The sequence below is a fragment of the Martes martes genome (assembly GCF_963455335.1).
Source record: "Martes martes genome assembly, chromosome: 9".
In the NCBI taxonomy this organism is placed as follows: Eukaryota; Metazoa; Chordata; class Mammalia; order Carnivora; family Mustelidae; genus Martes; species Martes martes.
The window spans coordinates 28,831,949-28,845,702 of NC_137896.1; the positions used below are offsets into that span (position 1 = coordinate 28,831,949).

General features: G+C 39.5%; 1 protein-coding gene across 5 annotated transcripts in view; it reads left to right on the forward strand.

Annotated features, from left to right (window-relative positions):
* ATRN (attractin) overlaps positions 1-13,754 on the forward strand; it is a 157,121-nt gene that overhangs the window by 67,899 nt on the left and 75,468 nt on the right. For all 5 annotated transcript variants that reach the window (XM_080813911.1, XM_080813912.1, XM_080813915.1 and 2 more), the window contains exons 9-12: positions 614-797; positions 1,817-1,971; positions 4,744-4,828; positions 12,427-12,647. In XM_080813911.1, the coding sequence (XP_080670037.1) occupies positions 614-797; positions 1,817-1,971; positions 4,744-4,828; positions 12,427-12,647 (645 nt within the window). The remainder of the gene's footprint in view (positions 1-613; positions 798-1,816; positions 1,972-4,743; positions 4,829-12,426; positions 12,648-13,754) is intronic.

The window sequence follows — 13,754 nt, forward strand, 5'->3', positions numbered from 1 at the left end:
ATGTGGCTGTGTTCCCAGTAAAATTCAGATTATTGCTGCTATTATATCATCTGTGTTCCTTGCCATTAGTTTGGTGAGGAGCCAAAGATGACACTAAATGCTTTCGGTGTTGAAAATAAATAAAAGTGGTTTGGAACAACCAATAATCTGAAGAAAAAGAATTAGACGACCCTTTAGAGATTGGTTTAATGGACTGTGGTTTCCCCTTAATGTGTAATCTTTCCGTTGGTTAAATTTTATATCTGTTGTGGTGGTATGGGAGCACCACCTGTAATTGATAGTTTAGGAAAGTAGGTCCATAAAGCACATCTGCGTATTGGTCACTGAGGTCGCGGGGTATTAAGTGTTCAATTGAGGGAAATCCGAGTCTCTTAAATTTAATGTAATTATTTTCCAACATGATATAGTAGAACATCAGAACATTTAACAGATTGATGTTTGGCCACCTGGCTTTGTTACAAGTTTCAGATGGCCTTCCTTTAAAAACAAAAAGATTAAAGAAATTTATACATAGCAAGATTCCTGAAATCTCTTATTTTAAACTAGTTGGTCATTTTAAGTATTAGAGAGGAGGAGCCTGCAATGTTTGCCTTTAACTGTTTTCCTCTTCCAGCTAAGAACACATGGAGTATATTACAAACGAACGGTGCCCTTGTCCAAGGGGGCTATGGTCATAGCAGTGTCTATGACCATAGGACCAAGGCCCTTTATGTTCATGGGGGCTACAAGGCTTTCAGTGCCAATAAGTACCGCCTTGCAGATGATCTCTACAGATACGATGTGGACACCCAGATGTGGTGGGTGCTTTTTCTTGAGCTTTTACTGTAAGGTGTGAATTCTAGCAATTGTTGGGAAAATATTGGGCTCTATTTTTGTTCTAGGCCTAGCAGATAATTCTCTTCAGTACTGTAGATAGAGACATTGGGAAAGAAGCAGAAGGTAATAATGTACCTAGTATTTATTTTCTAGCATTATTCTATAATTTTGTAGGAGATTGATTAGAAAACGCTTGACGGTTTTTGACTGTTCTTTTAATTTTCATATCCTCAATACCTCTATAAAATTTTTGCTCTTCAAAATCCTGAGGAATAGATTGTTCTGCAAAGCTGTAATGTATGTACATTGCCGTAATTAAGTAAAATATATCCATTTTTTAACCTTGATGACTAAAGTGTCATCCTTGGTCTTAGTTACTGGCATCATTGCATGAAATCATCAAATAGAGGAGTTTCAGGACCTGAGTTAGAACTCTCCTCCCTCTGTTATAAATTGAACTATATATAAAGTGTGCTAATTTTAATAAATGTACAGCAAATTTGAGTTATAAAATAGTGTCATTATATAAAGCAATGGTTTCTCTTCTTTCTTTTTGTATTTGAGACCAGCTATGGATACCCATTTACATTCTTTCGTTAAAATGTCTGTCATTTTTAGTGGCTGTGTAATTGCTGTCATGTGGGTGTACTGAGACTGAGCTGTTGGAATTTTTGGTTTCTAGTTGTTGTCTTGTTATTAAGGCATTATATGTAAGCTTTCATCTGTATTTGATGTGATTTCTACCCAGAAACTGGAATTATAGGGTCATAAGGTAGGAACAGTTTTAAGACTCTTAATATGTTTTGTCAAAATTTTCATAGGCCTTTAAGATTACATATTTATTTATTGTTGACAAAGTAACATATATAGGGGAAAATATAGAAGTATTTGCACAGTTGGATCTGAAGTTAAGAAAATGGTTGTGTTTGCATTAGCAAATAGATGATAAATATTCTAAAAAACTAACCTTGTATTTATTATTTTTAAATAAACTCAAAAGGACCATTCTTAAGGACAGCCGATTTTTCCGTTACTTACACACAGCTGTGATAGTGAGTGGAACCATGCTGGTGTTTGGAGGAAACACACACAACGACACATCCATGAGCCATGGTGCCAAATGCTTCTCTTCAGATTTTATGGCTTATGACATTGGTAAGTTTCCAAAAGCCATTTTAGTTTCAAGAATCTTTTTTATCTATGAGCAACATTTTTTTTTTAGAGACAGAGCAGGAGTGGGGGATGGTGGGGAAGAAAGAGTATCTTAAGCAGACTCCACACCCAGCACAGAGCACAGTGCACCGCTTGATCTTATGACCCTGTGATCATGACCATTTTCAAAATCAAGAGTCGGACGCTTAACCATCTGCACCACCCAGGTGCCCCTGTAAGGAGCATTTTAAAAGAAACTGAAAATATCGCCAGTTAAAAATAGGCCATTTGAAAGAGTCCAAATGGTATTTTTTTATATTCATGTGACAAATATTATACATGTATTTTAAAAAAGCATTACTTCTATATTAAGTTCTTTTTATATTTCTTATTTAAGTTTTTAATATATTTTTCTGTATTAAGTTCTATTAGTGAATCACTCCCATTAATTGGTTGAATGTTAGTTTTTGAGGGTGAGTTGGGGTGACCAGCCTCTTCTGTGTTACAAACGAATGCCTTATATAATAGTCTTATGTAGTTGTAACTACCAGCATTGCGTTAAGTTGGTTTAACTAATAGCTTTATCACATTCCCTAAAAAATTGGTTTTACACATTCTTGCAGTCATACTTTGATGTGGAATTTAAACGTTTTTGGTGTGGTAATATACTTGACCAGAAGAGGGCAGTATTTGTTCACGCAAAACAAATACTAGCCATTCTCTTGTTTAAGTAATCCTCAGATGTTCTTTTTTAACAGATGTTTATGTGCCCGCTACTGAGCTCAGGGACTGTAAGATGAGTAGATTACAGTGCTTGGCCTCACAGTGGGGGAGGCAGAAAACTGAGCAGACAATATAATTGCAATTCTCAGGATGTTACTTGCTCTGAGAGGAATATGTGAGAGCATCTCTGGGCATGCCTTAATTCAGGAGGAAATGGGTTATGATCAGGGAAGGCCTTCTTAAGGAGGGTCTGGGTCCCGAGGAAGTCAGCTAAGTGAAGTTACGCAATAGCCCATGTACAGAGACGCAGCGGCAAAAAGAGACTCTGCCACATACCTGCGGCCTCTGAGTATCAGAGTTTGGGCTGTATCAGCTGCACATCAGGGAGGAATGGCTTCCGGCAGAACTAGAGAAGCCAGCAGCTAGCAGATTAGTCAGATCTTGAGAGACTTGTTATGCCATGCTAAGGAATTTGGGCTTTTTGAAGAATCTTACATAAGAGCTGATGGAATCGTATTTGTGTCTTAAGAAGATCTCTTTGTGGCATTGTGGTGAGTAGTTGGGAAGGCGCAAGAGAGGAGTTAGGAGGCTGTTGCAAAATCCCGAGGAGGGTTGGAACCAAGGTTGTTGAAGTGGCAGTGAGGTTCGAGAGAGATGGGTTTGAGAACTGCTGGGAACTTGAGGATTGTTTGGTGTGTTTTGAGAGAGGCAAACACATCCTTATTGCCAGGTACCTGGTGTGGCCTTGGTAGACGGTGATTTTTACCAGGTTGGAAGCAGAAGGAGAGGTGCTGGGTGGCGAGGAAGGGAATACAATGGGTTTGGGGACATGTTCATCTGGAGATGACTGTGGGACAGACCCATACAGAGATTAGGCAGGGGCGAGCCTCTAGGGAGTGTGTGTCATCAGGGATGAGCAGAGAGTCAGAATGGATGGAAGCCTGTTAGAGAAGCAGGAGGAACACGAGGCAAGATGGGTGACCTGTGAGGGAGCGGTTAACATTGGCTGCAGAGGACTCAAGGAAAACAAGGACTGGAGAGCCTTTTGGATTTCACAACAAAAGATGTTGTTTGTTAGCTTCTAGACAGGGAGGAGTAATCCAGATTGCAGTCATGTAAGAGGTATACCATGAATGTTGACTATTTGGAGTAAAAAAAAAAAAGAAAAAGCCCCACTTCTCTGTGGGAAGAAAAGGTGTAGTTGAGTGCCTCCTTGGGTACATTTAAATGCTGTGGTAAAAGCCAGGTGAGACAGGAAGAAAGAGTCTCTGTCACCGTGTGGTTTTTGAGAAGCAAGGTGGGTAGGCAGGAAGCTTTGAGGGCTGCTGGCCTCTTCTCTGTGTGAAGAAGACCGCCACAGAGTCTAGGCGGGGGAGAAGGAAGCGAAAACTGTTGTTGGTAAGGTTGAATGAAGGTCTGGATCGAGTAGAAGAGCACTTGCTTAGTGAGCATGAAAATCTGACTGTTTCAGAGAGGGAGTGTGAGTGAGGTTGGCAGGGTTCTGCTGTGTCGGTTGGATGAAAAAAGGTCCCGAGAAGAATTGCTGTCATGGGTCAGGACGAAGGAAAATCAGTAGATCCTAAGGGTTCTAGGAAAGGACTTGAAGTTTGAATTTTTTATGTATTTATGCATTTATTTAGTTTTCATTCTCAACCTGTATTTTCCTATTTTAGCTACTGAGTTTGGGCAAATCAATGTGGAGTGGAAAATAATTATGGAGGGCGCGTATTTTACTTACATAAATTTTAAAAAATACAAAATTTACCCAAGTTAGGAAGCATTCTAGTGGGTAAACTTGATGGGCAACAGAGTGAGTGAGCATCATGGATGCATTCATGAATTAGAATTGCCGTATTATCCTACACCCTTCTTCCATGCCATGCTGTTCCGCTGTTGCCCCATTTAACCTCAGCAATAATGACTTGATTAAGAAAAACCGAGAAATACATTTTATGAGGTTGTGCTTATTGCAGTCTTCTCCCAAAAGAATATGCCAGTTCCTACTGATTGTGAAGAGCAGTTTCTTCTGAAATGTGTTTTTCTTGCTCCTAGCTTGTGACCGCTGGTCAGTGCTTCCCAGACCTGATCTCCACCATGATGTCAACAGATTTGGCCATTCCGCAGTCTTACACAACAGGTAATTAACTGAAGAAGTGCTTGCTCCTTTTCTCTTGTGTTTAATGTTTATGTGTAGTGTAGCGATGAAAATGGAGTTGAACATGAGAAAGTGGAATTGGACTTTCATATTATTTTTGGGATTCCCTCAGCCCATTAGGTTGTTGCAGAGCTGCGTAGGTCTGAATTTCCTGATTTATATTTAAAATGTCTAATGTGGATTTGAATTACTTCTGATGCCCAGTTTGTTAGCATGTAGGAGTATGCTCTGTTTGGTGCTGTCTGCATGCATGGGACAACAGGAGGTCTGTGGTACGGTCTCATGCCCCCCGCTGTTCACTGTTGTTGCGGTGCTTGGGTTGTCAGGTTTCTCTTTGTCAGATCTGAGTGGGAAGGAGGGATTAAAAAAAAGGAGAGAGGGCATTTCAGATGGATAGGATAGAGGAACAGAGATGGGGAAGTTATGAAGCTTCCTGCAGATAAATCTGCAATCTTTGATATTCTGAAGTCTGTACTACATTTCGTTGTGTCGCTCAAAAATGCCTGGCCCGAGTTAAGTAAATCTGCCCCTGGAGAAGGGGAATCCAGAATGGCCACTCTGCCCGTTCCTCACAGTGTGCCTTAAAGATCTGTGATCTGTTGGGGCACCTAGCCGGCTCAGTCGGCGGATCACGTAAAAATTCTTGATCCCAGGGTTGTGATCTTGAGCCCTGCATTGGGTGTAGAGGTTACTTAAAAGTAAAATCTTAAAAAGAAAGAAAGAAAGAAAGATAGATTTGTGATTTGTTAAACAGCCTAGTCATATTCTTAATTTTTCCCATTTTGTTTCAGCTGTTAGGAGCGTTGTCTATTTCACCTTCGAAAATCCTGAGCCTTAGCAATCCTGAAACTTCTGAAATGCGACAATGCCTACATTATGTTAGGACTCCCCTGGCTTTCAGAATTTCTGTTATGATGCAAGATGAGATGGAGATGGGGGATTAGAAAAGCTGAGCCAACAGCATGTCTTGACGATGTCATGAAGGAAGAATGGGCAAAATTCAGTTACTTAGATATTGGGAAAAGGTGACATCTTTTTAAAGTAATCACTCAGCTGCAATTTAGTGATAAACATGATTTTCCTGTGAGAACATATGATAGTACAGACTGACACCCATACTGATTTTAAGTGTTACTTTAAATTGTAGGCTGATACTTCCTCAGTGAGGAAAACCCTGAGGTTTTCTAGCGCATCCCTCTTGATGCTTTCATCTGAAAAGCAGTGGGGCTGTTTTGTCATCATCTTGCCAGTGGGTGCCTGGCCTCTGCTTCATTCATCTTTATGCCCCTGCTTCTCCCAGCACAGTATTTGGCAGATAATAGACATTCGCTAAATTGTAGCAGCTCCTAGTCTGGTGATAGTAACTAGCAGATAAACGGATCTTCTATTAAACATTCTAAGGTTTTATTCAGACTCAGAGAAGATGACACTTTACCAGACGACAGACTTGAGCCATGAATCAAAATTAGGAATGGCTTGCCTGACTTACATAATGTTTTCATTTCTGTGTAATTCCAGTGGTGTGTTGGGGCCTATCTGTGAATCATCCGTGTGTACGGGGCAGGGCTGGAGGGGGCAGCAGATGGCAAGAGAGGCCTTGTCTAGTTTCATTTTGTGGAGGAATTTACTGAGAGAGAAACGTGGATATTCATTTCTTTGTATCCCAAGTGGTGGTTTTCTTAGTCTGCCAGCAGCTTTGGGTCTACCGTCCGTCACTTACCTGCTGTCCTCGTGGGTTTTGTAAGGGCGGTGGGCTGAGGAGCTGGCTGCGAGGTTCTGGGGCTGCGTAGAGATGGCTGTTCCTTTCAGTTGCCTGCTCCAGGCCTTTTTGAAGGACTCTGTGTACCTCACATAGCCAACGTGTGACCAGATGGATTCAGAATTGCTGAAAACACCAGCTGTACTGGGAGTGGGTGGAGCTTCTTTGGTTTAAGGAGCAGATTGACTAGTTGAATCCAGACTGCTTAACGTGATACTAAACCCATCGTGAGATTAAAAATTAAACATCAGCTTCATTTTTGGTCATTGAAATGTGTCCATTTCTAGATATAGTATATAGCAGATACTTAGCTACAAAAATCTTTATGCTTTCATAAGTTAGTCTTGTGTTAATTTGAAGGCAGTTGAGGCAAGTGAGAGTGAATGACTTGATGCCTCATTGTGGGTTCGTTCTAAACTTCCTGGCAGATCAGAGGATCTCAGAGTTGGAAGAGATCCTAACATCATCTGCTCAAAACTTCCACTTAATGCAGTCATCCCCTTTAAAAGGTCCAGGGATGGAAAACTCACCTAAGAAGGAAGCCCCTTCCTTTTCCAGAGACAGCAGTGATTAGCAGGTTCTCCTTTATATGATCTGGAGTCCACTTCTCTGTCTCTTCTGCCCAGTGATCTTGTTTCTGTTCTTCAGATTTTGCAAGAGATTATTATGGGTTTTTTTTTTTTTTTTTTTTTTTTTTTTTTGTCAGAGAGTGAGAGAGTGCACAGGCAGGCAGAGTGGCAGGCAGAGGTGGAGAAAGAAGCAGGCTCCCTGCCGAGCAAGGAGCCCGATGCGGGACTCGATCCCAGGACCCTGGGATCATGACCTGAGCGAAGGCAACAGCTTAACTGACTGAGCCACCCAGACGTCCCAAGAGATTATTATGTTTAAGGATGGTGTTGTGTCTCCTGTCTGTATAGTGCCCAGCCTCTTTCTTCAGGTTCTAATCTGGCACAGTGGTTGGCAGGGTTGAGGATGTCCCAGCAAATGGCACACAAGAGGCATAGAGATACCGTGTATGTGGCAGATAGATATGGCCCTGGGTACCCTGTGAGACAAACCCTATCATTTGCTGGCATTGGCCTCCCACTATAGCATTTTAAGAACTTTCTCTGGAACTCTACACAGCTGTTTTTGTTTTGAATGTGTGTGAGTCTGCATAGATGGCCTGTTAACAGCTTTATTGGAGTCGATAAACACAACAAATTGAGTATACTTAAAGTGTATCCTTTGATAACTTTGACGTAAGTGTACACTTGTTGAAATAATCACCATAATCAAGATAACATATCCATCACCCACAAAATGTCCTTGTTCAAAATGCCCTATCTATATTCATGAAGGATAGTGCCTCATAGTTTTGTGATTTTTTTTTAATGATATATTTGTCTGATTATACTGGACAGAATACATTGAGAAGTATTCTTTCCCCCTGTAGTTACTGGAAAGACCTATAAAGGATTGGTATTACAATTTAAATGTTTAATGTTTGGTAGAATTCATCTGGGCCTGGGCTTTTGTTTGTGGAAAGATTTTGAATTCAGTCTTTACTTATGATAGGTTTATCTGTTTGGGTTTTCTGGCTAAGCGGTTTTTTTAGATTTTTAAAAAATTTTGATAAAATTTTCATAACATAATATTTACCATCTTAACTGTTTTTAAAGTGTGTGGACTAGTGGCACACATTGTGAGCAACCATCACTGCCATTCATCTTCTGAACATTTTTCATCACACGAAACTATAACTCTCTACCCACTGAACAACAGCTTCCCATTCTGCCCTGCCCCTGCCTTCGGCAACCAGCACGCTAGCTTCTGTCTTTGTGAATCTGACTATCTCGGGTACCTTTAGCTGGAATCATACAGTATTTGTCCTCTTGTGGCTAGCTTATTTCACTTAGCATAATAGCCTCAAGATTCATTCATCCATGTTTTAGCAGGTGTCAGAATTTCTTTCCTTAAGGCTGAATAATATTCTCATATATATATACCACATTTTGTTTATCCATTCTTCTGTCGGTAGATACTTGGTTTGCTTCCATCTTTTGCCTTTTGCAACAAAATGCTGCTATAAACATGGATGTAGAAATAGCTGAGTCCTAGCTTTCAGTTCTTTTGGTTATATACCCAGAAGTGGAATTTCTAGATCATATTGTAGTTCTATTTTTAAAATTTTTGAGAAACTAGATAGTTTTGATAATCAGTCTTGCCAGGAGTTTGTTTCATTTAAGTTGTTTAATTTGTTGGTATAAAAGTTCATAGTATTTCTTTATATGCTTTTTAATTTCTTGAAGGTCAATAATGTCCATTCTTCATTCCTGATTTTGTTAATTTATCTTCTGTCTTTACTCTTGGTCAGTCTAGCTAAAGAGTTGTCAGCTTTATTGATCTTGTCAAAGAACAAATATCTGATTTCATTTTTCTCTATTATTTTTCTGTATGTATTTTATTGTTTCTTCTTGATATCATTTTCTCCATTCTGATTGCTTTGGGTTTAGTTTGCTTTTCTTTACTAAAGGTGGAAGCTTCGGTTACTGATTTTAGATTCTTTTTTTTTTTTTCACCCTAATATATGTGTTTAAAGCTGTAAGTTTGTCTCTAAGTACTACTTTAATCCCATCCCATAAATTTTGAAATGGCATATTTTTGTTTTCATTTAGTTAAAAATATTTTCTAAGTTCTCTTGTGGTTTCTCCTTTGACCCATAGGTTATTCAGAATATTTTCTTTATTTTTCAAATATTTGTGGAGTTCACAGATTTTTCTGCCAGTTTATTTATGATTTAATTCCATTTTGGTGATCAGAGAACATACTTCGAAGATTTCCTTCCCTAAAAATACAAAAACAAAAAACACTTAACTGCATTCTTGTTTTTGTTTGTTTGTTTGTAATGGCCTAGCATATATGGTCTCTCTGGGAGAATGTTCCATGTGCCCTTGAAAAGAATATGTGTGCTGCTTTGTTTAGGTGGAGTGTTCCACAGACGCCAGCAGGTCGTATTGGTTGATAATGTTGTTCAGGTTTTGTGGATCCTTGTTAATTTTATTCCTAGTTGTTCTCTCATTAGTAAGAGTGAGATATTAAAGTCTTCAACTATAATTGTTACTTTACTATTTTTCGTAAGGCCTGACAGCAAAGAATTTTCTTAGTCTTTGTTTCTCTCGGGAGGTCTTTATTTTAGTTTCATTTTGAAGGATAGTTTTGTTGGGTAGAGAATTCTTATTTGACTTTTTTTTTCTTTTTTTTTTTCTTTCCATTACTTCAGTATCTTCTTTCTCTGCCTTCTGGCCTCCATTGTGTCTTAGCCATTAATATTAATGTGATTCTCTTGTATGAGTTATCCTACATTTGTTGCTTTCAAGATTTTCTCTTTGTTTTGGGCCTCCAGCAGTTTTTTTACTATAATTGTGTGTAAACATGGATCTTTTTGTGATTGTTCTAGTTGGAGTTTGGTGAGCTTTATGGATGGGTGTGTAAAGTAATCATTTTCACCAAATTTGGGGAGTTTTCAACTATTACTTCTTTAAGTGTGTTTTCTGCTCTCTCTCACTTCTTTCCTTCTGAGACTCCCATTATGTTTATGTTGGATACTTGACAGTGTCCTGCAAGTCTCTGAAGCATTTTCTCTGATATTTTTTCATTTCTTTTCTTCAGATTATACAATTATTTTTTATTTATTTTCTTTTAAGATTTTATTTATTTGACAGAGATCACAAGTAGGCAGAGAGGCAGGCGGAGGGCGGGGGGGAGAGCAGGCTTCCTACTGAGCAGAGAGCCCGATGTGAGGCTCGATCCCAGGACCTTGGGATCATGACCTGAGCCAAGACAGAGGCTTTAACCCACTGAGCCACCCAGGTGCTCCCAGATTATACAGTTATTATTGATGATCTTTAAGTTCACTGTTTCTTTCTTTCCTCTGCCAGCCCAAGTCTGCTGTGTCCCTCTAGTGAATTTTTCATTTCACTTATTATTGTTTTCAACTCCAGAATTTCCTTTTAATTATTCCTTTTCATTTATAGCTCCTTGTTGATATTCTTGTTGAGTCATTGATACCCTGTTTTGACTTTATTTTTCAGACATAGTTTTCTTGGAATATATTTGTAATAGCTGATTTGAAGCCTCTGGCTTTTGAGTCCAAAGACAGTTTTGATCGATTGTTTTGCTTCCTTTGTTTGGTTCATCCTTTTTTTTTTTTTTTGGTTTATTTGTTTGTTTTTTGTTTTTGTTTTTGTTTTTTTAAGATTTTATTTATTTATTTGACAGAGATCACAAGTAGGCAGAGAGGCAGGCAGAGAGAGGTGGGGAAGCAGGCTCCCTGCTGAGCAGAAAGCCTGATGTGGGGCTCAATCCCAGGACCCTGGGATTATGACCTGAGCTGAAGGCAGAGGCTTGACCCACTGAGCCACCCAGGCGCCCCTCTTTGTTTGTTTTTAAGATTTTATATATTTACTTATTTGAGAGAGAGAGAGACAGAGCACAAGCCAGGGTACAGCAGAGGTAGCAGGAGAAGCAGGCTCCCCACTGAGCAGGTACCCCAGTGTGGGACTTGATTCTAGGACCCTGGGATCATGACCTGAGCCGAAAGCAGACACTTAACCCATTGAGCCATGCAGGTGACCCTGTCTGTACTGTAACATTTTGTTGAAAACCAAACCTTTTAGGTAATATCAGGTGTGGATTCTGATTCTCCCACCATCACCACTGGGGATTGTTGTTACTGTTTGTTTAGTGTCTTGCCTTGACTAATTCTGTAGAGTCTGTCTCCCTAATGTACCACTGCTGATTTTTTCTCCCTAGTTGATTTTTCTTGTTTTTTTTTTTTTTATATTTTATTTATTTATTTAGTTGACAGAGAGAGACACACACACACACACACACACACACACACACACACACACACACACACACAGCGAGGGAGGGAACAAGCAGGGGGAGATGCAGGTTCCCGCAAAGCAGGGAGCCCAATGTGGGGCTCGATCCCAGGACCCCAGGATCATGACCTGAGCCGAAGGCAGACACTTAACGACTAAGCCACCCAGGCGCCCCTGTTTTTTCTTGTTTTTATTTTTAAATCTGACTTCCTAGGAGTTGCCTTTAAAGAGTTCTATGTGGTTTTTTTCTGAGGGTTAGGGGAAAGAATGGTTTTTAGATATCGCAATCTAAGTACTAGTCATATTTACCACTACTAGGTTGGTCATTGTTTCTAGCCCTTTTAAGAAGAGAAGTTAAAGAGAAGCTTTGTTGTTTTCTTGTTTTTATATTTGTAATTTTTAAAGATTTATTTATTTGAGGGGGGAGGAGGGACAGAGGAAGAGGGAGAGAGAGTCCCAACCATACACCATGCTAAGTGCAGAGCCCAACCTGGAGCTTGATCTCACAGCCCTGAGATCATGACCTGAGCCGAAACCAAGAGTTGGATGCTTAACCGACTGTACCACCCAGGCACCTTGTTGTTACTGTTTTTAAAATGAAAAATGATATTTTTTTTTTGTGTGTGTGTGTGTGTGTGTGTATGTTTTCCTTCTTCCCTCACTAGATAAATGGTTGCATCCAATATATACTTTTCTCTGCATTTCATTTTTTTTCCACATAGCAGTGTATCCTAAAGATCACCACATAGCAGAATATAGAAATTGTCCTCATTCCTTTTTACATCTGCCAACTGCTATTTTCATTGCGTGAATGTACCATAGTTTACTTACATCACATCCTGAATTGATGGACCTTTGGGGGACATTTCATCTGAAGATTGTAAAAAGCATATGTGCATTTGTATGTAGAAACCTTCAGTAAACTACTCTTCTTTTTTTTCCCCCCCTTTTAGCACCATGTATGTATTTGGTGGTTTCAATAGTCTCCTCCTCAGTGACATCCTCATATTTACCTCAGAACAGTGTGGAGCACACAGGAGTGAAGCTGCTTGTCTGGCAGCAGGACCTGGCATCCGGTGTATGTGGGATACGGGGTCATCTCAGTGTATCTCCTGGGAATTGGCCACTGAAGCACAAGAAGAAAAGTTAAAATCAGAATGTTTTTCCAAAAGAAGTATGTTTTTTTCCTTTCTTTAAAATTTTATTAATTTGAAATCTCATTTTATCTGAATTATGAAGGTATCTAGCACATGTGCATTTTTAATGTTCATTTTATTACCTAAAATGGTTTGGTAATAACTGGTGCACAGGCTTTATGGGTGTTTGAAAATAGTTTTGTAAACCTCTTTGCAGTGGATGGGAACATGCCATGTGGCTCCTAGAAGCTGTCTGTGAATGATGGAGACGAAACCTCCTTGGCCCTTGCATAGATTTTGTATACCAACTCCTAAGCTTGGCAGTTGGTCTCGGCGGTACAATACAATAGGACCTTTTTGTGATAATGGAAATGTACTATTATATGTTGTCCCAGTATGGGAGCTACTAGCCACAGACACTTGAAATGAGACTGGTATGACCGATGAATTTTAAACTTTCATTAATTTAAATTAAGAATTACATGAGACTGGTGGCTACCTTATTGGATTCTGCAGTTCTAACGCTAAGGGTGGGATTAAGAGGGCCAACCTGGAAAAGCTATGTTGGAGTAGATAAAGAATAGAGGTAGAGTTGCTGTCTTTGCAAAGTATTCTTTTCTAGCTTCTCTAGCTGGGCATAGCAGTGGTAGCAAGACAGAGATTGCTGAGTGTGACCAGTGGCTGGCTTCTAGAACCACCCCTTATGTTTTCTAAGCTTTCTTCATCTTGCCTACTTAGCTCCTTATGTTTTTGCTGTGACATGTAGCACAGTGTAATACAGTGATGTAAGAGCTAAGAAATCCTTTCTTAAAAAAAAGTCTCTGCAAAATATTTGCTCACTTCAATTATTTTAAAGAATGTTGACTAAATTTCTTAACTGTTAGAGTTGGTATGTAGCAAGTTACCTTGAGGGTTATGGTAGATAATAAAGTCAGCTTTCACTCTGCTGGAATGCTCCAAAGTAAGATGATCATAGATCCCCAAAGGGGCATCCAGGCACTTTCCAGTGAGTGGTGGAGAACTGAGAGGACCAGAACCTGGTAGGGATAGACAGTATCTACACTGTCTCTTCAAATGAATAAAATTCGTGAAATTGTTTTTTTTTCTTTTTAAACCAAATTTTAAAAGTTCAAATTAAATGTGCA